This window comes from Dermacentor variabilis, chromosome 5 (genome assembly GCF_050947875.1).
Source record: "Dermacentor variabilis isolate Ectoservices chromosome 5, ASM5094787v1, whole genome shotgun sequence".
Classification (NCBI taxonomy): Eukaryota; Metazoa; Arthropoda; class Arachnida; order Ixodida; family Ixodidae; genus Dermacentor; species Dermacentor variabilis.
Genome location: NC_134572.1, coordinates 127,088,886 through 127,114,954, shown reverse-complemented (window position 1 = coordinate 127,114,954; position 26,069 = coordinate 127,088,886). Strand labels below are relative to the sequence as shown.

The window sequence follows — 26,069 nt, the reverse complement described above, 5'->3', positions numbered from 1 at the left end:
CTGTCTCTGTCGGTTGGTTGGATTCCCCCCTAGTAGATTCCGGATCACTCTTAGAAAAATAAAGCAATTGCGCCTCTGACTGTCCACCCATGGAGAAGTTGACACGTCGACCCCGAGCGTAGGCAAGCGCTGTAAACACTGATGAAAATTCACCTAATACCTCCCTGATTTGTGCGTTGCCACTGGCAGCCTGGTGTGACTGCCAGAGCCGTACGAACCAGATCGGCTACTCGCTTTTGTATCGCCGATTATCTCAAGAAAGCGTTTACCATTGACGCGTGTTATTAAAATCGCAGCTGCGTCAGTTCTATGACATGTACAGCAAATAGGAGATCACGAAAACACCAAATAAGTAGACGCTGTGTCGACTGTTGTGCATACACATGTAAGGGCGGCTACCAAGAGTTTACGCATTTCTGTGACTATACGGTAAGGCCCAGTGGCGTGAAGTGCCACATACGACATTCAGACCACATTAAACGCGAGGGCCTTGCTCAAAATTATTTTTCTTTAGTCGAGTCGAATCAATATTAAAATGCTTTGAACGCGCTACAGCCGTTTTTAGGACGTTGCCGGGGATCTGCAAACGTAACGATCCTCCTCCATTTCAAGAGCTCTTCACATATCGGGCACGAAAATGGCTTGTGTGTGTCAAGGTGTCGTGTTGTGATCGTTGGTCTTTCACAATTAGGGTTATATTTGTTTAGGAGCTGGTTAGAAGGAAATAATAACTGATTTTACTGGAAAATTAAAAGCTGCAATGCCGGAATTATCCTAGCCCTTGCTCCTTCACTTCAGAACAAGTACTAAAATCATCGCAGAGTTCTGTTCTCCAACACAAGCTACCAACAGAAGACTGGAGACACGAGCGACCGACAAATCGATTGCACTACCGCCGCCGCCATGCTTAAGGAATTCGGCTAGATAAGGCCGGATTCCCAACCATGCTTTCCGACGCTTTTGGGTGTGGCTACCCCCGTGCCTTTATTTCACGTCCTACTCTCCCGCATCTGTCACTTCCACCATCAACGGGTCGATGAAAAATCCCCGGGTGCCGCAGGGCGGGACGTTCGGGAAAGAACGGAAGCGAATTTCCGGCTGCCTCTCTGCCTCCAATTCAACCTGGCGTGATGCAAACGGCCATGAGCCGGCGGCAACCGAGGAACCAGCCAACGAAGCAACTGCCCAAGCAAGTGGCCCGTGTTCAAGTGGCACGCCCCAGATTCCACCTTGATGACAACCGACTGACCATGCGTTCCTCCCGTGTACAGGCGCGCACCCTAAGGAATCTTCCAATGAGTGGTTTCATTGCGCCTCTTTGACTCTGCACACTTGTAATAGCTTAGCGCTCCTGGAAGGACTTCTGCGATGTTACGAGAGGTCGGAACACAATCGTTTTTCCTTCTGCGTAATGCTAGTTTGCAAGCCTTTCCGGTGTTCCCGCTTCAGATCTTTTTACCCTGCGCGTCCTGGCGAGAAGCATGCGAGATTGAGGCATTAGCGTTCCACATTATATGACCGCGTGGATGGCATGACGGCGAGGAGGTAGCAAAACGAAAAGTTAGGGGAGGAAGCAGAATTAAGGAAGCCATTTCCCCGTGAATGCGGTGGGTCAGCGTTGTGGTCATAATGTTGAATCCGAGTTGAGAGGTCTGTCCGCTTCTCCTAATCAGAGAGTTCGCGCAGCAGAACCCGCGTCGCTGTTCGTCGCGAAGTTCGGGTACTGAAGAAAAAATGAAGGGAATAAACGCACAAAACCGAACTCCTTACGCAGCTCTCTTATTCCTCTTTACCCGCTCTACCATACCGCCTGTGTCACAATGGACCAGCTCTCTAGGCGGCGCTAAGGTAAAGACCGGCAAGACGGGCAGTCTTTATGCCTTATCTTGTTTATTTCGTTTCAGTTTAGCTCTTGCGCCGAAGCTTTTATCCCCATCTCCGGTAATTACCCGGGATTGAATTATTGAGAAACCGTTTCACTTCTCCGTTTCCTCTTTTGAGCTCCGTACGTACGAATGTCTCACTTCGGCTTCCGTCTTTAGTGTTTCGTTCCCTGGTTCGTTCTTTCTATTTCTGCTCTGAACCACAGGTGTCTTCAGAGAATTAGTGTCGTGCCCGGCTCATCCGGTAATTGCAGCACTCTCTGCAAATGATCGTTTTGTTCTGCAATTGTGGGGCTACAATTTTTATCCTACTCGTCTTGGGGTTGAGCAGAATAGCAGCGAAGTTGATGTCTCTCTATTTTGTGTGTGGATTCAATTTCTTGAAATCCCGCGGCACACAGATGTTAACACTAACTGAAGGACATGTGGATATGATAGAGCAGAATGGTATTCGCTAGAGCTAGGCTGATCCTGTAAGCTTTCGGACTTTCGATCTCTGTGTTATAACGAGAAGGAACAAGCCGCTGCAGATCAGAATGCTGTAAAGTACTAATTGCACAACATTAGTACATGAGTGGAATGTAGCATTGCGAACGGTGTGCCTACTACGTAAAAGGTGTCAAACTTTCGCCAAACTGTTCGACAAAAATAAAATATTAAATAAACACGGTGCAAGATACAATTACAAGACCTTCGGTATTCAGCGACACCATAGGTCTTAGAATGGTGTCGCGGGCCGGCTTTTTCAATGTTTCCTTTGTCTTTTTCTCATTGAACGATGTGGCTATATGTTTGCCTGAATGAAGCGAACGTAAAATACAGGCTCCCCTATTTACAGCACTCTTGCCCATGGATTCGCCGTTTACAACTAAAACAAAATAACGTCGACACACTTTTAAAATGTTTCCAAAGTGTGATGTTAAAAAAATAATTTATAAGCTAATTGTTTTCCTTCTCGTCGTTCGATGAACGAAAGTGAATGCTGCTTTAATTACCTTATGCCATCCGCAAAATCTGCCGTGTCGTATTAATGAAGTCCTGTCAATCATTAATCATAGCAGTACCCTGCACAGAAAACCACCGTGGTTGTTTAGTAGCTTTGGCGTTGCACTACTAAGAACAAGGTCGCGGGATCAAATGCTGACCGGGGCGGCCGCACTTTAATGGGAGTAAAATGCAAAAATGCTCGTGTATCATGCATCGGGTGCACGTTAAAGAACCTGAATTGGTCAAAATTAATCCAGAGTCCCTCACTACAGCTAGCCTCATAATTAAATAGTGGTTTCGGCACTCAAAACCCTAGAACTGTTTTAACCCTAGAGTGCTTTCAGTTCCCAAACAACCAAGGTTGTTGCCTGTTTGCGCGTATGGAATGTCTCATCGGCGCAAATGTCGTAGTTCTAGTGCTTGGGCTTAAATATGAAATTGTACGCCAAGGCTGATATCTTAAGCTAGTCTGCATGAAATGACAGTAAAAAATAGTGTACCTCTAATTTACAACAAAATATTCGCCTCAGGTTCAGAGAGCTGTATCTACTCAGAGAGAGGCATCCGCTGACACAGAAGCACTGTGCGCATGACACTAAAGCTTGTGAACATCTGTCCTGCTGTCTTCGATACGCCTCATGCTGTGAGACTCTGCGCATGCAGATAATAAAGGCGACCTGCAAAACGTTTACCGAGACGCAAAGATAGAAGCAGAAGCTATTGCGGCATCATTAGCAACCTCCGCACAAACCGAATACCGCTAGAAGGCCCGATATGCGGCACTACTTGCACGTCTGTCACATGTGTGACGAAACACGAACAAATGATGGAGTAAGTGCGAACGAATAATGCAATGCATGCACTCACAGCAACCCAAAACCGTGCCCAGGGCAATATCTTAAACTCCCCGTCGTTATCTTCGCGCATGGCTGAGCGCTGCTTGTTAGCGCAATTGCATCGCGCGAACGAAAATAATTGAACTGACAAAACCTTTGCGTAATCGAGGCATGTCTTCTTTCTTTCTTTCTTCCTTTCTTTCTTTCTTACTCGTGCTCGTTGCGGTGAACATAACAGCGGTACGCGCTCGGAGGTTATCCGGCCCCACTTAGCAGATCGAGCCATGAGTCACCATCACCCCACAGCATTGTGTTTATGCGAAGGTAAAAAAAAGCTGCGCGCAGAATACACGCGGTTGAGGAGGGCGTGGCCGCATATGAAGCGCTGAAGGAAAGTGCTGTATTTATTCGAATGTAAGCCGACCTGGATGAGTTTGCCCTTCTACATCTTGGAAAAGGAAATTGTCTTCTTAGACGAGAACAAACACGATAGACACGCGCGCGAGGTGACGAGAATGCGAGGCAAAAAAAAAAGAAACGAAATAATTTAACAGCAGCGCTCTTTCAGTTCAATGCGTCTTACTTACGTAAATGAAGCTCATTTCGGTTTTTATGAGTATTTAGCCAATAAATGAAGAGCAGGACCTATTACAACGTAATAGCTTGACATCTAACGTTATGACATGTCCGGCGTTGCCAAATAAAAATAGGTGGTGTATAACCGGTCGTCGCTGAAACAAGTCAAAAGCTACCATTAAATAAATAAATAAATAAATAAATAAATAAATAAATAAATAGTGGCAATGTATCAGAAAAGGAAGAAAGCTATCTATGCCACCATATATATAAGGAAAGTCCCTCCTATAGAAGACTGAAAAACGAGAGCGCTTTTTTGCAGTGCGTGGCATCGACAGCTTCCACCCTATTTCAACGGCTCGCCGGCACTAATAGGTAGAGAAATCTTGTTCCCGCAGAAAGCTGGGAAAGTAACGTAATTAGTGTATGAAATCACTTTCGTTCTCGCGATTCTACAACACTGTAAGGCACCTTCATTCCCATACACCTCGAAAAACGGTTAAGCACGGCAGGCGAACCAGAACGAAGGCCTAGGGTTGGGAGGTATAGAGCTGTGAAAGAAGCCAGAAGGTGACGCAACGATCGGAGACTGTGAGCAACGGGATGGAGGGAAACTTGCCGAAAGTGGGCGGTGGTGCGGCCTCTTATTAGTGAAGTACCTGCTAGTGCGGACACCAGACCCCTATTTTTATAACAGGGTAGCATGGGACCCAGCGCAGGCTTGTGTCCCCAGGTTGGCCACTGTACCATCGGTCTGCACACGTGTGGTGCATTCGGCAAGATTCAACACTCATACAGAAAAAGAAGAAAAAAAAACATGCGATAGAATTCGATGAGCAGATAAAGAAAGGTGTAGGTACATCGAAAGACAGAATAGCCTCATCGTGACAATATTTTTATTCCCACCAAGACACCCTGGTGGCCGTTCTGAGCGTTGCTCACAAGGTACTTGCACTTTTTTTTTAACTTCATTTAAACCAGCAGCTGTAACAGACACGTTACAGATATATAACAGAGAACAGGCGCAGCGCATTGAGTGGTAGTGGTGAACGCGTGAGTTAGTGCTTGTCGTGTCTCGAGCACTCCTCATAGAGTTCACGCTCATGCGGTGCGTAGACGAGGTACGGCCTACGCTGAAGGCGTGCTCTTGGTCTCGAGCGTGGGCGCGGCAGCACGTCCGATAAAATCAGCCGCCCTTGTATAAAGTACATACAAACTACATGGAAGCGTAAGTGTGATCTGAAGTAGGCTAAAGGTCCGAGGCTTTTAATGCGTAGGCATTATTCGGCGAGCACCACGGAGAAACGGTGTCTGTCGCGTAACGCCTTGTAACTGGGAAATAAGTACGTAATTGGTCATGTTAAGTGATTTCTTTGTTGTAATATTGTAACTCTAGATGATAGCTTCAAAATGGGTTTAAAAAAAAGACTGGTCACATTGCCGTTGTCTCGACAAAGTCATTTGATGCAATAAAAGAAGTATAAAATGATAAGAATAAGTGACTGGTAGATGTGGCTTGAGGAAAAAAAAACGCATTCTATTAGCGGTCAGGCTCAGTTTCTACGATGGCCTTGAGCGGGTCAGATATGCCGAGACGATGACAATGGCACCAAAGAAACGTAAGCTTGGTGAAACTGAGAAGCGGCCGTTGGAGCGCTGAATGACAACGGGAATCTCGTGGTCGCAGAAGGAACAACGTGAAGAGTGCCAGGAACTAGAAGATAATCAGCAGCAAGAAGAGCGAAAGAGGTGCTCAGAAGCGGATCGCAAACGACGTTATAGTGCCCCCGACGCTCGCTAAAAAAATACGCTACAGAAATTTTGAGAATTGTCTACTAATGCACAAGCATTCTTCGATACAGCAAAAGGCGATGGGTAGACATTCAAAAGGGAAGCAACATGAGTGAGCAAAAGCGAAGTAACAGCCGAGCCGAAGAATGCTTACGCATCAGTAGACAATTCTCAGAATTTTTATTGAATTTTTCGATACTAGCTGGGAATCTCCTTTTGAGGTGATTAAGATGTCCCAGCGTCTGTGGGGTGCAGCCGGGCTTCCCTCCAGATTGCTACGCACGCATAATCGCGGACTGCGTGCCACTATTTTATGTGCATCTTCAACGACAGCGTCGTGCGGGGCACTGTCGTAATCTACGTAGGACCTTTGCGAGTGTTAATAGGCACACAAGAAAGTGCCAAAGGACCCGCGCATTCCGCACATTTTCTTACTACAGTCCGCGAAGAGCGAGTTCCGATGTCAGAATGTCAACAAGCAGCGACAACACGTGTAGACGGCGAGAAAATTTGCGTTCTCGGGGTTCCGTATCCCCCCAAAATTAATCGAACGGTCGCAATAAAAATTATTTGCTGCTGTTACGGAAACTAAAGGAATCGGAAATATGCACCACCTCTGAACATCGGCTAGCACGGGGATATGGGGGAAAATTGGACTGTATATATATATATATATATATATATATATATATATATATATATATATATATACAGAGAGAGAGAGAGAGAGGAACAACGAGCAGCAAGCAGATGAGAAGCAGTTATGGGTTATTTACAAAATTTACACTATACACAATATTTACAAGAGCAGTGGAAACTTCGGCAATCGTGGCACTGGCTGCGACTCGAGCTCACTTGCAGACGGCGAACTAAGGCTGACTTTCCACGCATAAGGCTAACCGAGCAAATACGCGTCTAATGCGACGCACCAGCTGAGCCACTAAAAGGGCAACGCACTCGTCCCCGAATGTGCTTACCACAGCTAGCGGTCGATCACAGCCACGTCATTTTAAATGGTGCATTCAATGTAAAATAACTAAAGAAATGTGAAGAAGAACAGAAAGCGGTGTCTGTCTCGCAGGAGAACAGATCCGAGGAAACAAATACGAGCTTGGTCAAGACGGCGTCAAATAGTGGTAGTGGAACGTTCCGCGTGCAATACCTGTTTGCTTCTTTCTTTTCTCATACCATGCAAATGATTAGGGCCGTTTGCGAAACTGTACAGGAGCGGCCGCAGCACGTCTACCTAGAGTGACTTTCCTGTACGTGGCGATGGTCCGGGAGGCTTAAACATGCAGATTCCGAACGATTCACATGCAAATTTCGCAATGTTGGCGCGTGGTCTGATCAGATTGGGTGTGCTGCCGTGGCCGGCTAGATCCCTTAGAACGTCGAGATTGATTGTGCCTTCTCTGTTCGCTGCTGGGATATAGAGAGTTCCTCTTGTAACCTCCGTATAGAGATGGATGAAGGGGAGGAGCTGCTCGAAGTTGACAAATGAAAACCTGTACAAAACACTTTGCGGGCCTGTCAAAAAAAAAAAAAAGCAGCTGGAAACCGTTTTTTTTTTTCGCTAGAAGGTTTGTCGCGAAAAGAGCTGCTGCAAAAGATTGGTCTGATATACCGTGTGTTTCTGCGAAAACTGAAGGTAATTCCTTAAAAAAATCATGTGTGACAGATAGCACATTTCCCATCTTTGCGCTGTGTGCTAAAACAGGCAGACATTATTTGCACTAGATATAATAATAATAATAATATTTGGGGTTTTACGTGCCAAAACCACTTTCTGATTATGAGGCACGCCGTAGTGGAGGACTCCGGAAATTTGGACCACCTGGGGTTCTTTAACGTGCGCCTAAATCTAAGCACACGGGTGTTTTCGCATTTCGCCCCCATCGAAATGCGGCCGCCGTGGCCGGGATTCGATCCCGCGACCTCGTGCTCAGCAGCCCAACACCATAGCCACTGAGCAACCAGGGCGGGTTTGCACTAGATATCAAAATGCATAATCAACCAATTACCAGAAATTAACTAATTAGGTTTTTAATTTGCCTGAGGACGCATATTGAAAATTTAAAAAAAATTAGCCATAGAGATTGCAAGACATTTACATGGAACGAGTTCTCAAGATGGCACCAAATTCAAGATATATATTCCCTAACTTTGCGAAGAAATACATTGGTGGTCTGGGTACTTTCGGGCTTCACACATAAAGCAGTGTTCAGGTAAAATGAGTGGAACGACCGTGCATGTTTACTGCTAGTTTGATTGTGCATATCTTGAAAACGGCGTCACCTACGGAATGCTTTTCAAGTGTGTATTCCTTGCAGTCTCCCCAGCTCCAATTTGTAAATTGCAATATGTGCCGTAAGGTCTTTAGATTAAAACCTGATTAGTGAATTGTTGATAATCAGTTGATTTTGCATTTCCGTTTCTCGTACATGTAATTCCTGCGTCCTTGAGTGGACCAATTCAAGATTTAGAATTGTGCTATCAGCCACAGTAAATTTTTGCCATATTTATTAAACAATCATCTGCTATCGTTTCCGTGAGCACACCTCTCTGCAAATAGTTTATTATGCTTCTCTACTACACAAGCACATAATGAGGTGCTAGCTTGCCTGTGAAAGAAAAGCGGACTCAAAAATGAGCGGCTTCTGCGACAGAAAGGTACGTGCCGAGTGTAGTGTTTCCGAAAGCTCGTTTCTTTTTAAAAGAACGTGCTCAGTGATTAGAAAATTCCTATATGGTCAACGGGTTATTTTTGTCTTACGCAGTGACTGAAGTTCAGGTGCCTGAATGTATCAATCATTTGTGGACCGTATGAAATTAACTTCTTGGCAGGTATAAATGTAACCTGTATAAGGTACAGCCAGAAATAATCTAATGTTTTATAGTGGATGAGCCTGAGGCTTGTGTGAGTTGTGTCAGCGTATTTCTTGTGATGAACGCCTAATTTTATAAGAATGTTCTAATTCCTGGCTATAAATTTGGTTATTTTAGGAACTACAATAATAAATACAGCAGCACATTCGAAAATGCGCATAGTTCAATTCCAAGCTAATGAAATTTTGTGCATATTTTTGGGACATTTAATACGTTTTCACAGTTACTCGATTGTGTAGACGGAGTAAGGAAGTGCTAAGTATGTGGCAATGCAATCATGTGGCATTGAAATCGTATATTACCACCCTTCGCAACAAAATGATGGCACTATCCTTTATTTTGACGTACAAGGTCTTTTTATAGATGTTTTGGCCTGGACAAAATTCGCCAGTCAGTACATACTGTTCCGGTCGATCGTTGTCGAATCTCGACATGGTTCTCCTCGTAGTTCCACCTTGCTTTATCTTACCGTAAATATTAAGCAAGGTTAAGTGGCTCAATTGTTTTGCAAACCATGGTCGACCATCTAAAATGGTGCTCCTTTTGTGCGTATGTAACCATGAAGGTTGTATTCTTTTCCAAGCGGCCAACACATTCGTGAAGGCTGTCTACAGTACGAAGCCTCTCTCCGGTTACTATAACTATTTCGTTTAGGGCAGGACTTCTTTCTGTGGAGGCTATAAATAATACCGTACTTTTTGTTTCTTGAAATTCGAGCAGGTTTTTCATGCAGCAACCTGAAGGAAAGCCTACAGGCTCCTTCCATTGCAAAAAAAAATCTAAAAGTGGCAAATCAAACTTAATGCCCATGTGCCAATGCCCATTACTTTACTGCCACTTTAATCAGCCTTTGCACTGGCGGATCTTAGAACCTTCTCTCACGAAGTTTTCATTTCCGGGCACAGCCACGGCAGGTAATGTTCACTTGTTAGAAACTCGAAACTTTCGCTTGTCACTTTTGAAGGACTTGCTCTGTAGCACCTGACTCGTGCCTACTCTGCCTAGAAGGCCTGGGATTAACCCAAAGGAAGGCGCAGTATTGCTGTCAGATGTGCTTTTGGACATTGTAGTCCTATCCTGTTTTAACCTAATGATAAATGTCTCCACAAAGGTGCACGGGCTTGTGCACAACTTGTGCTGTTCTAGCTGCCGTTGAAGTTGTTTTGATAGATCAAACTGCGCCTAGGGCTCTCTATTGGCCCTCGAGGCCCGTAAGCTAGCCTGAGGGATGTGAAGGCAGCGAACGTGGGACGCTGTTGCTGGAATTGTTGCAATGTGTTGCTGTCTGTTCTTATTTGACTTGGGGCACGTTTTTTTTGTGTGTGGGTAAGTATGATCCACGTTTTAAAATAATCGGCTGAAGTCATTAGAAGCTCGACCGCAACTTCGGTTTTAAGCATGGCAGATGAGAAATAACGGCAACATCAGCTGTGCTTATGGAATGAAGTACACTCGCTGCAAAACGCGCTGTTTGTGGAAAGGAGTCCTAAGAATGGTTGACCGGGGCAAGCAACAGCTGAAGATAGCGTCAATGCAACAAAAACGCAATATGAGGCAAGCGAAAGTACTTTACTTAAGGCATGGTTTGTGGATACCGACACTGTCGGAGTTAAGAGCATGCAGTTCTACGTGGTCTGATAGACAGAACAGCTGCATTGGCTTAAATGTAGCGGACTTGCGACTGTAATATAAAGACTGCAGTAGGACTGCATTCGGCGGAGGGGTTCTTACGTATCTTTGCGAAGTCTGTGTTACGTTAATCTAAATAAATAGACGGCTTCAATGAAAGTCAGCCACTGAACGAAAAAGCGCCAGTTCGCTCTACGAAACTATATACTTCCTAGAAGAAATGGCCTATACCTTATACTTTTGGTAAATAGCGATATGCTTGGCGACCTTTATTCGGAGTCGGTAAGCTGTAATTCCCCCGTACGCCCATTTTGGAACCCCATCGAGAACGCGTTTGTGAAGTGGGTACGTAATTCTCGCCTAGCACTCGAGTCGTCTTTACTGAACTCGGATCATCGCCTTACAAGCTTACGGAATGGAAGAGAGATAAGTGACGCCGCGCGGCAGGCCTCCATCAGAAGACTCATTTTTCATTCTTATTTTGTCCTCTTCTCAAAGCACCGAGCACTCTATGGGGTGGCACAGTCTACCGCGCCTCAAAGTGACAGCTCCTGTTTCGCGTGCTTAAAATGACTGCCTGCTGCGCCGCGTGCCTCGTGGATCTGAGCACTTACCGTTGACGTGCAGGGCACACGCTGGTATAATGCTTGCCGGTAAAGCCGCCCACGCGTCCAGCCGGCGCCTGTATGCACAGCGTTGAGTTAAGCGGGCCTTGACCTTTTGGGGCACAGGCACCTTTGCGCATCTCTTCGTCATTCCTTCCTCGCACATCAGCGTGTGCCGACTCCCACGATCGCGTCGGCTATAGGTTACCACGACTCTCCAGTATTCTCGGCTGTCAGCGACTACCTGCGTTAGTTTTGTACGTAGGACTTAAAGAAGGGTTTGTGGGAAAGTGGTTCTGGGAACGCCAATGTATTTTCGCCAGACCTATGGGGACAGACGTCTTGAAACTGACGCCAGAGTATCAAGTCAGTCTTGATTACAGACCGGTATCAAATTACTGCAGTATGTTTGTAAATGGTATTAGTTTGGAAGTTAATTACTCCAATGCACCAAATAAAGAGCGTATTAGTGACTATCACAACGATGTTACACGTCTGTAAAAGCTAGTTCTCTATAGAGCCACGGTCATAAGTTTCCGCCTGCTGAAATTATTGTTTTGCCTTAAATTCTCCATATTGATTTGTTGAGAGACTGTAGCCGGTTAAGCACAGCTGTGTATAGTTTCGTGTACGAATGAGACATGAACGGGAGGTTATCAAAGAGATTAATTTTTTCGACCAAATAACAATTCAGAGAGCGTGGTTTCGTACTAATGATATCCAGCCGTCAAAAATCTGTTAGGCAATAAACTAAGCGCACTATAATTATGCCGCCACATCATTAGAAACAGTGACAGCGGAATCTAAATAACGCGCTCTAGTAATCTCTCTTTAAATCTGTCCAGGATAGCATATGCAGGGCATAAAAAGCCTCTACAGTTCCGCAGTCTGCTCGGTATTGGTCGGTTTGCTTCAATGAGGACCAAATGTAGATGTATAGCCTTCATCATGCTAAACGTGAGCACATCTTAATCACCTGTTTTTTTCTTCACTGATGGAACTGGAGATTTCTGCTCGAGGTGCCTCGAAACTGCAAAGCTAAGATGTCTTCAATTCAAGGCTTTCGATATTCATTCCTTAAACACAGCCTGCACTTCTTAGAATTAGGCCGATAAAGATGTGTCGTGGTTGTTCAGGTTAAGGGGAGAGTGTGGCTTTACATCAAGAATAAGATGTGCATGCTAGTCCAGTCTCAGAAGCAAGAATTCATTGGCATTTTATTCTGTACATCATCACGTAGTAGGGGATGGCTGTGTATATTACTGATATACCCATTTCATATCTTTCTTCGTCGGATAATGTTTGTGGTGGTACCATACTTCTATATATGCATTGTAGTACAATGCAAAGTAGTACTCGAATGAGGAAAGAGTTAAGCTGAACACGCAATTATCTGATGCTAGCGCACTTCCGAACGATGTAGTCTTTGTTGACATATTTGACGTACGTTTGCTAACTCTTGTCAAGACATCACGAAGCGACATTATTGAGTCATCATAAGATATGTCGACACTATAGGCTTGAATACTTCAAATTTGTAAATTTAAACTAATTCTTGTGGATTTTTGCCATTGTATCTATGACATGTAAGTAAAAGCCCATGCGCTGCGCTTTACCAATGCACAGAGCGATGAAAGTCATTTTGTTTTTCCTTAACTGAATGCATATTTTAATACTTTGAAAGAATACTTAAAATAGTACCACTTCGCGCAAGTCACAAGGACAGGATGTAGATTTCGAAGCTCAGCTGGGGCAACTTGTGTCGTTGGAAGTACAATAGCTAAATTACTGGAGGACTTTGAGTGCCCTGTTAATATACACGCTGCCCCTTGTCGAGCGCTCTCTATCAATACGAGAGTCCCTCTCTCTTCTCTCATTATTACTCTCCCCTGTCCCTACCCACGTGTGCAGTGTAGGGTAGGCAATGGACGAAATCTAGTCCTGTGCCTCTCCTTAGGCAAGGAACTAGAAAGGATCTGGCCTTTTCCATATTACCTCTCTCCTCTTGGAAAACTTTCTAGGTTCTCAGGCAGAGTACACGCCCTTTCTCAGCTCATTGCACCTTCGGCGATGATTTCATGGAATCGCCATTTTCATGGGCATCTCCAAGACTATTACGACGAAACACTATCGCACCAAGTACCGCGTATATAAGGAGACCGTCATAAGTAAACCGCCGTCACAACTCGGGTCTGAAAATAAGCATTCTAACATGTGCTACGCAGTAGTGCAGCGCGCGGTTGAACCGAAGGGTTGAGCTCAAAAATCGTATAGGACGGCAGCACGGCTCAACTCTGCAGTGCTCATGCTGCAAACGCATCGACGGCGAGTTTCTTCGCCCCGCCGAAGAATTCGCCCTGCTCCACCCCTGCGCTAGGCGGATCTGCTTTCTTTAATTAAAGTCTCGGCTGGCAGACCGTCCACTTGAGCATGAAGCTCAGCGACGATCCCCCACCCCCATGATGAAAGTGACTTCAGGGTTACACTCGCTTAGGAGGGGGCAACACGGTAGATTTCACTTTCCCTCATCCGTCGTGTGCGGCGCGTTTTAGTTATTTGTTAAACTACATTTCTGCAGGGTTACATTTTTGCTAAGTTGCGGCATTCGCGCAAAGCACGAGCCTCGCGCACAGGTGCTCGTGCCGTGGCTTTCGCTCGCGAAGGTGATCCTCTCCCAGCAACACGTCGTTTGTTTTGTTCTGTTTGAATTATCACAGAGCGAGCTTCCGGTAATTTTGCTGGGCGTTTGGCATTCCTGGAGAGACACAGCCTTCCAAGTGCCTTCCTGGGATCGATGTGACCGCCGACAGCAAAAATTGATTTTACCATCGGCGTAAACGTGCACAGAAACGCGGAACGCAGACAGCTACTGACTTCTCGAGCTACACTTAAACCATTCTCCAACATCAACAGTTCCAGCAATTTCCTCTTTAATTACAATTAAAACAAAAAAAACAATTTTTGTTAATCTCGCAGCCTCGTGTGCTATATCGCGGACGCTGATTTTGTCTCGCTCCATGATCGGGCATGGAACTTTGAGCACAGTGGTATTAAATATGTTTCGCCAGTTTCTCCATGTGAGGGTAGGCGGCAACGTAGCTTCTACAAGTTGTTTCAGCGACTACTTTCATTTAAAAGAAAATGCCTGTGGCCAAATAGCACAATTCCAGTCCGTGAGCTGGTCTACTCGAAGTGTGTGGACTGAACCGTTTATGAGATATGTGCCGTCAAACTTGCGGTGAAAAATGCGCTCCACTTACTTTCATAAGAAAACGTCGTTTTATGCATTGAAGCACAAGCGTAAGTGGAACGCCAATGCATTTCTCCGAAAAGTTCGGCAACTACTATCTCTAAACTGCTGTCATCCTGGGTATTCGTTCCGAGTGAATCCGCCTTGAGAACTCCCCGGCTAGAATTTTTAAATTGCAATATGTGCCGTGGGTAATTCACTACTTCACAAAGTAGTGAATTTTTGTCGATTGGTTGGTTATGCATTTAAATTTTTTGTGCGTGTCCGCCTCTTCTAGTAGACCAGGTCATGAACTATATAGAATTGTGTTATCCGCCACAGGCAACTTTCAAAAACGTTTAAAATTGTTCGCTCAAACACTTGCTATAAGCAGTTGAATACGGTCTGCCTTTTATTTTGACGCACCATCTGCCGGACACAGATATGCCAAGCGAGGAAACCACGTTCACAAAAATGCTAGCTGCGTTCAGTTACCTCAATGAATGAGGCCGCTGCTCCGATGCTTACGCCAGCAGAAACACTAGTTCCCTGGAAGGCTGGAAGCAACAAATTATTGACGCTTTTTGCTTGGGGCCAAGAGGAGGAGAGAGAAAAGATAGACAAGAGGCAAGCACATAAACTATAAAAGTGTCTGGTTCGCTAGCCTACACTGGGGGAGGGGAATAGAAATACGAGAAAGATAGAAAGAGAGAGGCGGAAGGACAGGCTCAAAACACGCGATTGGCGCCGCAGCTCGATATGACATGTGCTGCAAGCATGAGCTCACACATGAACAAGTAGGCACCAACTGCACAACGGTGCTGCCATTTGAGGTTCAGCAGCATTTATAAGAGCAGCTTAATTCATGCGTACAGTCAGCCACAAAAATTCACCGGACATGCTTTTCACGGCATGCATGAATTTCTTGCTCCGTTAAGGCATGGTGGTTCTAAATTAAATGGAACATTGCGTAGGCCTAAAAAAACATACTATAAATTGAGGCTTTGAATTGGACAACTAAATACGTGGCCTAGGTTCCGCGGGAGCTAAAGCGTTCTTTTTTTCAATTTTTTTTTCAACCGCCACGCCTTCTGTTAGTTCGTGGGGCGAACTGTCGAATTACATCGTACTAAGGATCCCGCCGTAGAACTATTGCGTGTCTCCCTTTTGTAACCGCAGGAGTAACGGGCATTTTGAGGAGTTTTTTTTTAATCGCATATCAATTTATGCTGACAGGACGCCCGATTTCCTGTATTGTTCAGCGCGCTGATTGCAATCAAGATGACGACGAGAGCCGAGTGCAGAGGGTCATGCCCCGTTCACACTGCGACATTCGGCGTCTGGAGCGGCGCCCAGTTCGGCGGAACCCAGTTCGGCGGCGGCGAGATCCGCCGGAATAGCCCCTTCCGCGCCGATCGCTCCCGTACCGATTTTTGCGGCAGCTGCCGCCGGATTGCCTCGCCGCCGCACGGCGCTGACCAATCGGGGAGCGCGAAACAGAACTTCCAAAGATGGCGGCCGAGTCTCACGTCATGTCGCAGTCGTCGCAGTCATCAAAGTCCGCCGCGACATACACATCCGAAATGCTCATCGAACTGGTGCGCAACCACCAAGTCCTCTACGATAAGCGCCACTTGAAGCACAAAGACAACGTGCTGAAGGACGACTTGTGGCACAAGATCGGTCGCGAGCTTCGGCGAATGCTTCTGCGCGTCATGCATCGCCAGAAAGTTGCTTGACAACAGGCCGAGCGGTACTGCCTCTTCTTGCTCGGGGTTCATCATTGTCTTTCCAAGTAATGGTGCAGACGCGTAACATAAACACACGAACTCGACGCGAGCGGAGACAACTGCGCAATTTCGAGCCGCGCGAACATCCGGGATATACCGCGCTTGATTGGAGGTTAGCACTTTATGGGGCAGATGGCGCTGTATGTCTTTCCGGTGGCGCGGTCCGCAAGCAGTGTGAACTACGCAATTTTTGGCGGCAGGAGAATTCCATTCGCTGTAGACGCCGGATTCCTCAGTGTGAACGTACCATCAGGCCGGCGGAAAAACATCTAAGCGAATGAAGCAAAAGCTTTCACACTCCCTACAATCGCTGGCTGGACTATGAAAACCAACTGAGGTGCAGAGGAGATGTAACAGCAACGCTGTAAGATTTTTTTATCGTGTTTATCTTTTTTCCCTTAGAGAGAGAGAGTCGACACAAGGGGCGAGAAAAGAGCAGAGACTTGCAGGCAGCTAGCAGAAGCCCGATGAAAGGCATTCATCTTTTCGTCTTTTTTTTTTTCTGTCATCCTTCGTTCGCTCACTACGTAAGCAGAAGCGAAGATGTAGACGTTGGGAGCTGACGCATTGAGCGGAAACCTAAACTAACACGCGTATGGGGCGCGGATCCTCAAGTCGTGAGTGCCTCGCTTTTACAGCCTGTTGCGGGCGTCCATAAAACGAATATAAAGAAGTGGATTGGTGACGTTAACGGGGCGACGACATCCGTTATTAAGCATTTTGTATTTCCCTTATACGCCACGGTCACGTTCTCTTGGAAATGCCGGTGTTCACTGGCTTGATAGCGTCAAACCGTAGACTTGGTGGACTCACAAGGCATAGCGAATTCGGAGAAAGCTTTAATGATTAGATGGTGCTAACATTATTACGTTTCACCTTAACTACTTGGCTCCACGGAATGGCATCGCATGATGTTTCAAAGTTTAGCGCTGCCGTACTGATCTCTCAGTATCGAAATTAAGGCTAGACTTTAGCAGAAAGTATTTTAGTTTATTGTATTACGGTAATGTGCTGTATTGTACATGCTACATTCTGAACAAAGGAAAGCTTTTTCGTGGGGCAAATCTGATTTACGCAGCGGTATAATAATAAAGCTCGTACACTCAGTTCACTAATAATCAAAGATGCTACATATGAAACCATGCATGTTAAGTGAGATTTATTTTATAATTCTTAACTATTCAGAAATATCACAAAATTTTGGTACCGGGCGTACCGTACACGGAGAAGCCCCTGGCCACATACAGTAAGCCTTTACGTTCAGCAACACGCAGTAGATCCCGCACTTACCCTACGCAGCTGTTCAATTAAACTACCGCATTGCGTGCAATAAAAGGCAACGTGCCAGTGCTCATGCTCTCTACCGAATTACCGATTTCAAGGCAATAAATGATTACAAGCGTAATCTCAAAACAAACCAGGGATTCCAAGGCAATGTTTCCTTGTAATGGCACGCCTTCTGGCGGGTAACGAACCCACCAGTGAGAGATATAATAAGTTATTTAAATGATGGTTTCAGGTCTATTTGGGGAATTCGGTAAAGGGAAAGGTGCAAAACGTGGCTAACTACAGCAGGTTGGCACGCGAGGCTCCATAGTGAATGGCATGAGTTTGTAGCGGAAGAATAACAAAAACATTGGCAGCGACCGACAGCGCAGAAACAAACAAGACGCTACAGTAACAAATGTTTACTGAGGCACCGCGAAAACAGCGCGCATCTTTCTGTGCATTGCAGATCGTGCTGCTTGTAAGCCATGCTTTTCTGAGGTGAGGATCCTGGACAGGACCATAGATAAAACAGCGCGGGAACTGCTAGATGTATGTCATATTCATTTCTGTGGTCAAGCTTGTGTTAGTCAAACATTTGTTTCGCTAAACAATGCGGAAATGAAATTGCTAAGTACGGCGCATGGAAAATGACTCGTTCGTTTCTCTTTGCCGTTCCATGGTGTCGAGTGTGCGCGGGCGATATACATGTTGCAGGATTTGTGCATACTAAGCAAGCGCTATCTTTCTTACTGCTCTTTCTGTCACGGCTAATCTTTCCTTTCTGGCAGTTTCGCGTTACAATATTGGCATTCAGCAAGCACCAGTTCGACCAAAAAAACGTTATTGTGTTCTGTAGTGAGTTGGATGTCTCTTTGATGTTAGCCCTTGGTCATATCCGGTCCTGAAACGATCACAGGTCCTTAGCCTGGTACATATCCTGGAATAACTAGACTCTGTCCCATTCCTACACTTATAACAAAGTTGCCACACACTCTGTTGCATTGCACACGAAAGTCACGCTCCAAAAGACACTTGAATTATCGTACGCAAATGCCACCCAATTTTATCACTTCACTTCGCCTAACAAACATCCACTTAACGGAAACCATCGCTTGATTTTCGCTTGCAGAGAAAGTGGCTTTTGCCTCTTCAACCACAAGGCGTTATAAGCGTTACCTTCGAAAGACTAAATCTGACGGCGCCTGCGAGATTGAGAAATACTGCATCCGAGCTCTGAATCCCTGTAGCAAGCTGGCAAACAAATTCCGCGTGCATTTATTTCGAATGCAAGCATTGCTTGAAGACGTCTTCATTGCTTGAAGAATGTCTATTCAAAATGACTGCTAGCATGCGACGCTGAAGAAGGGGAAGCTTCTGTGGGAAAGTGCAAAAGCCGAGAAACTGCAGGGTAAAAAAGTACACATATACTTCATGACAAAATAAAGGTTGATAAGATATTTTCCTCTGGGATGATGCATAAAACGTGCGCGTCAATATAAGGAACCAACACTCGCAGGAGCTTGAAACATGACACCATTCACAAGAATGTGACAAGCACTTGCGTATAATCGGCTGAAACGCTCGTAGCGTATTAAACAAAACATAACTTCTTGAGATTTCCCTACTAGAACAAGACCCACACATTTGTGTCATAACTGAGACGCGGCTTCGGAATAAAATAGCTGGCGAGGATGTTTCCCCACACCGTTATCAAGTTTTCCGTGACGATTGGTCTTCCAGGTTAGGTGGCGTGGCAGTCCTTAATAAAGAGCACATAAATGCTGTTCTCATGGAAAACATTCCCGGCATCGAATGTTTATGCATAATGCTCTCGTGCTAGGGCCATAACTTTTTCTTCTGTGCCATTCACAAACCTATTCATGCCGATTCTGAGTATCTAGCCAAGCTGGAAAAGCACATATCTCAATTCCAGAGAAACAAACTGCTACTAATAGGGCACCTTAACCTGTCAGGCGTTAATGGGCAGCGCTTTGAATCACTTCCCCACGACAGCAATCATTTAAACAGTACAATTAAGATATCTATAACGCATTACCTAATCCAAATAGCACAAGGGAATTCCAAAGCTATTCTGGATTTGGTATTTTTGCCGACACTATTACTTGGATAAACTATCCAAGTTGTGGAAGGGATTTCTGACCAATTGCTTGTCAGTGTTTGCATATCCGTTGTTACATTTACCAAACTGAAAAACCTTGTCAAGCATTCTTTCAATGTCTACTCACGCGCATACGATGAATCCATTATATAACATGCGGAAACATGCCTTACTGATTTTACTAACAATGACGTGAACACACTTTGGCGTCGTTTCAAGTGTGTGTCATTACTTTATAAATAAATTTGTGGCAAGCAAACGTAAACTATAGTTCGTAGATAGACGCCTTGAATAACCCGTGAAATAATCCAGCTGATGCGAAAGATAAAAAGGTTAAAAAAACAGCGCATGCATATCGGTCATCTAAAGGAACTAATAGAAAATGTTGTACATGCGGTACAGTCTTCGAAAGAACATTGCTTTACTACAGTGCTGCCGAATTTCATTCTAGGGGAGCTAAAAAGTTTTGGAATGATTTAATCGAAAAAAGAAACCAGTATTACAAATTTCTATTAATGGCTCCATAGTTACCGGTCATGGTGACATTGCGTGTCATTTCAATGACTGCCTTAACGGCGTGTTTATAGCTGTCGTATTTGGCCATTCAGTGACACGGTACTACATTGTTTTGATGTGGATTTTATTTCACACCCTGAGAAGTTTCTATGCTCCTAAATTTATAAACTAAATCATCACTTATTCCTTGGAACCTTCCTGGCGTGTTTCCGAAGCGATGTGATATTATTTTATTATAGTTTCTTGCTATCATATTGGGCAGGCCAGCAGCAATATCGGCAACATGTTCGGCAATCACTTCTGCTTTGCTCTGCAGATTTTGGTGGCCCTTCTGAGGGGACCGCTTTCACTGCGTGGCTGCGACTCAGCGGCAACGTGCATGGTGGACCAGACCTACGAGCTATGCATCACGGAAATCATCGGTGGCCCTGCGGTTGCGCATCAACGAAACTGGACGTGGATGTTTTCAATGAACTGACTGTAGAAACTCTGGCACGTGCCAGATGTCCGGTGATTAATGTGCCCTACGTTCCACAAGTAAGAGCGTATTGCTCTTTCTCGACAACTGTGACGTCACATCACGTGGCTTGCCGAGCTCCTTTAAAAGACCGAGCAACATCGCCTTTCGTCAGTGGGCAGGCCTGCAGCAGTATCGGCAACATGTTCAGCAATCACTTCTGCTTTGCTCTACAGATTTTGGCGGCCCCTCTGAGCGGACCGCTTTCACTGCATGGCTGTGACTCCGCGGCAACGTGCGTGAACCAGACCTACGAGCCTATGCATCACGGGAATCATCAGTGGCCCTGCGACTGCGCATCAACGACAATCAACGTGGATGTTTTCAATGAACTGATTGCAGAAACTCTGGCACGTGCCAGATGTCGGGTTATTAAGGTGCCCTACGTTCCACAAGTAGGAGCGTATTGCTCTTTCTCGACAACTGTGAAGTCAAGTGGCTTGCCAAGCTCCTTTAAAAGACCGAGCAACATCGCCTTTCGTCATTGGGCAGGCCAGCAGCAGTACCGGCAACATGACCAGCAATCACTTCTGCTTTGCTCTACAGGTTAGTAAAAACATTCCTATGTACCGTAGCGATGACCGGTTTTTGTTGCTGCTGCCCTGCCCACAGTGTATCAAATGTATATTGACAAATATGGCCTTACTGCCTACTAACCTATTTCTTTCGGGCGACATTGAGACAAACCCAGGACCTTCTGAAAAGAAGGTGCTATCAGAACTACTTGATGGCCAAAAGAAGGTCAAGGGAACTAGTGAAGGAACTGTGGTTACACAGAATGAAATCAAAGAGCAAGTCTCGACACTAAGCAATAGAATAGATGACGTTGAGCAACAATATCTAGTTTGGACTCACTGCCCAAAAAAGTAACCGAAATAAAAAACAATTAGAGTTTGCCAGTCAATTATCATTTCTCACAAATAAGGTGGATGAATTAGAAAAGCGAAGCCGTCGGAATAACCTTATTGTATATGGATTTGAAGAGTCGGGAAACGAGACATTTGAAGAAGTGAAGAAGATAAAGGACGACCTAATAACAAAGAAGATAGGTATAACGCCTACAGTTATTGAAAGATTTCATAGGCTTGGCCGCAAATCTAATGGGAAATCTAGGCCAGTGTTTATAAAATTTCTTGACTATAGCGACAAGGCGCCCATTTTACTTGCATCCCACAAACTAAAAGGCTCGTCGTTGTCTTTGTCCGAAGACTTTTCAAGGCGCGTTCGTGAGGTGCGTAAACTTTTGTAGGACCGTGCAACGGAAAAAAAAAAGCAAACGGCTCTTAAGTAAAGCTGGTCTTCGATAAAAGCATAGATCCAGATGGTGTTCTGTATGCCTGGGATGCAGAAAAAAGGGAGCGTATCGGATTGACCAAAAGGAAAAATAATTTACAGAAAGAACACGATACTACGTCCTTGGTAGTCCTGTACGTTAACTGCAGAAGTTTAATCAATAAGGCAACAGTGCTTGAGGGGCTTCTTTCTAACGATTCTGACGTTGATCTGCTGACTGAAATTTGGTTACATGATGACATTTTTGACAGCAAATTTATGCCTGCTGGGTACAATGCACTCAGGAAAGACCGCATTGGTAGAGGTGGTGGCGTCTGTATTATCTACAAAATATCATTACGAGTTTTCAGGATGTCTGATGTGTTAAACGTTGAGTGCATTTTTAGTAAAGCATATTGTGGTGGAATCAGGTGCATCATTGGCGTGATGTACAGGCCCCCTTCCTCTTCGCTGTCACTTTTGGATGACTTAAAAATTTACATGCAAACGTATATAAAATCTGGCGATCGGATAATTCTTGCTGGCGATTTCAACCTACCTAATATTGACTGGTCCACAATGTCCCACGTAAAGCATAACAACAAAACAGGTGATGCTATGTTGGATATAGCATTTGCTTTTGATTTAACTCAAGTTGTTGGCGAGCGCACTAGGATGCACGCCAGTTCTAAATCTATACTAGACCTTTTATTCGTGAGCGGATCTATTACTACTAAATCAAAATGCACAATTGTCACGGGAATCTCCGATCACCAGGCCGTACTCCTTACCTTATCTGACTCTGCCATCGACAGAAATCGAAAACACTTTTGTTTTCCTTACTTATCACGTGCAGATGACACATCGATAATCCATGTCTTATCCTCTCATGTTGATAGTTTTTCAATTTCAACAGCAAATGTGGATGATTTATGGATTTCCTTCAAGAATTTCGTATTGATGGGTATCGAACGTTTTGTGCCAAGCATTATCAAAAAAGGTGAAACGTACGAATCCCTGGATTACTTGTACTTCAATACCAAGGCGCAGAAAATTAAAACGATTGAAAAAGAGAACGCAAGTAGTTAACCGTCCTAAGTGTCTGCAAGAAAAAAATTCCTTTCTTTCTGTTCAATGTAAAAGTCAGATAGCACTAGATAAAGACAATTATTTTGGCAACTTGTTGCGTAACTTCATTTCAACTTCACCAGAGAAATTCTGACTCACAATCGCTCCAGTATTCAGAGATTCTCATGCGTTTGAAGTCAACGGAACTCCAACCCATGACGAAAATGAAATATCATCTGCTTTTAATGATTACTTAAAATCTGTGTTCCGTAATGATAATGGCATACTGCCCGCTTTCGAAACATGTTTACCTCCGATGCCAGATCTTGTCATCAGCGAGCAAGGTATTATTAAAATGCTTTTGAATCTCGATACCAAGAAGTCCCCTGGGCGCAATAACATACCAAATGCATTCCTAACTAGGTATGCAGAATGAGTAGCCAAGTACTTGTTTATATTATTTTCAAGATCTCTAAACGAAGGACAGGTTCTGAACGACTGGAGGATGGCCGGAGTTCAACCAGTACATAAATATGGTAAAAAAGAGTGCATCAATAATTATAGACCAATGTCACTAACATCGACAACTTGTAAAATTATGGAGCACATAATATATACCCACATCTCTGATTTTCTTGAAAAACATAATTGTATTACAAATCTTCAGCACGGATTTCGGAAAGGTTATTCCACTTGCGCTCAATTAGACCAACCTGTACATGACATTGCTAACTCTATTAATAATGGGAACCAAACAGATGCCATATTTATTGATTTCGCAAAAGCATTGCATAAAGTTTCTCACAAAAAGCTGCTTTCTAAAATTAATAGCAGAATAAAAAAATAAGATTACTAATTGGATTTCAGCATACTTGTGTAACCGTCTACAGTATGTCACTTTTCGTTATAATTCATCAGTCTCTTTCTGTTGACTCTGGCGTCCCTCAAGGTTTGGTGCTTGGGCTACTTCTATTCATCATTTATATAAACGACATCTTAAAAGACATTCCAGTTCTTATTAAATTATACGCGGTGACTGCGTGCTCTACTCAGAAATTAAAACCATAGCAGATCAAACAACACTGAACGAGGCCTTCCAAAAGATCACTGAATGGTGTGATGCCTGGCAGATGCCGGTAAATAAAAAAAAACGTTTACACGAGAATAACCTGCAAGAAAAATCCCCTCATATTCCAATATTCTTTTGCTAACAATATCCTTTCCGAAGTTGCATAATGCAAATATATAGGATGATGGATTACTAACGACCTTGACTGGACTAAACACATTCATCAGGTTATAAGCAATGCTAACCGTAAACTTTTTTTTCTTAGGCGAGCGCTAAAACTCTCTACACCCAGAGTCCGGCTCCTAGCTTACAAATCGGTCGTCCTTCCAATGTTAGATGATGCGGCGATAATTTGGGATCCATTTACTAAAACTAACATTAATAAAATTTAAACAGTACAAATGAAAGCAGTTCGTTTTGTTTACAATAACTATGGACGCACACCAGTAACTTATCTGTTAAATAGGGCTGGTTTGATATCTGTATCCGAAAGAAATCGCGTTTCCCGACTTAAGTTCCCATACCAATTAATCAAAGGTCATTTTAAGATTAATATTGACGGACTAATATCCTTCTTTTCAGGTTACACTACTAGACAACGTCATAATCTCAAAATCACCCCTTCTCGTCTGCGTAATAACTGCTTTATGTACTCAATTTTTGCATGAACAGTAACGGAATGTAATCGGCTTACTAACAATCAAGTACTACAGCAATCTCTGACGTCATTCACCAGAAGCCTAAGTGTCCATTTACATCTATTTTCTGTTGTATTCATTCCTTGCTGTCCATATAGTTACTAATTTCTTATTTTTATCAACTTTATGCCCCTTCATTTTGTATTACCGTATTACTCAAGATTTTATATGTTCCTGAATAATTGAGATATGCCAAAAACCTTGCTGTGCTGCTATGTCTACTCCGATGTTGCACTGTCATCATTGAACTTTGTCCTCTCAAATGCTGATCCTTCTTGTTTGTTTGTTAATCATTTGCTGCCTTTCTTTTTTTCTGGCTTCTCATTAAATATTTGACCAGTGCTTGTATCTCTACGCCCATCTTGCGAAAATGCCTTCCTGGGATTGCAGTATCACTAAATAAAATATAAAAAAAAATATTCCATTACTTCATGAAAAATTACTGGATGACTGGAAGACAGCCACAGTTGTGCCTGTACACAAGAAAGGTGATCGGGCCCTATTACAAAATTACCGACCTCTATCGCTTACATCATCACGTTGAAAGCTAATCGTACATATTGCCAATCAGATAAATGAATTTTTAAACGAACCCCCAGTACTCTCTAAATAGTAACATAGGTTTAGAAAAGGTGACTGAGCAGTTACACAATTAGTTACTGTAATACATTCGCTAGCTTCATGCCTTGATCAGAATGGTCAGATTGACGCAATATTTCTAGATTTCAGCAAACCTTTTGATAGCGTTCCCCATGACAAACTAATACTTAAACTCAGACACATTGAACTTCCGGCAATTATGATTATATCGATAACGAACTATTTAACCAGTTGCTACCGATTCGCAGCAGTTAATGAGTGCCTGTCAGGCTGTATTTCGGTCGGCTGCGGAGTCCCTCAAGGGAGTGTGCTAGGATCATTGTTTTTACTGTATATTATTGATACAACCACTGTAACTGAACCTAGCGTGCAAAACAGATTGTTTGCAGATGATTTCGTACTTTTTCAAGAAATCACATTAACTAATGATCAGAACCACCTTAACTCCGCTCTTGCTTACATTCTTCGATAGTGGGAAACATGGGGTATGCAGCTTAACACTAACAGGTCCATCTTTCTTCGTCTTTCTTGCCAAAAAGCTCGCTCTCTTTTACGTACAGGCTGGTTTCGTCACCACTGCAGGAAGAGACTCAATGCAAGTACTTAGGTGTTGCACTTACTAATACTATCTCCTGGGATTTACATCTAGATAACATTTGCTCTTCTGCATTATGTAAAGTACATTTTTTAAGGCATAAGCTTAAAAATTGACCCCCGAGTGTAAACCTA

At 44.1% G+C, this 26,069-nt stretch overlaps 1 protein-coding gene across 1 annotated transcript in view; it reads left to right on the top strand.

The window, feature by feature from the left end:
* The window catches only part of LOC142581964 (uncharacterized), an 89,914-nt gene that overhangs the window by 5,736 nt on the left and 58,109 nt on the right, over positions 1–26,069 (top strand). Inside the window, exon 2 of the mRNA XM_075691399.1 lies at positions 20,433–21,179. Coding sequence (XP_075547514.1) covers positions 20,433–21,179 — 747 coding nt within the window. The remainder of the gene's footprint in view (positions 1–20,432; positions 21,180–26,069) is intronic.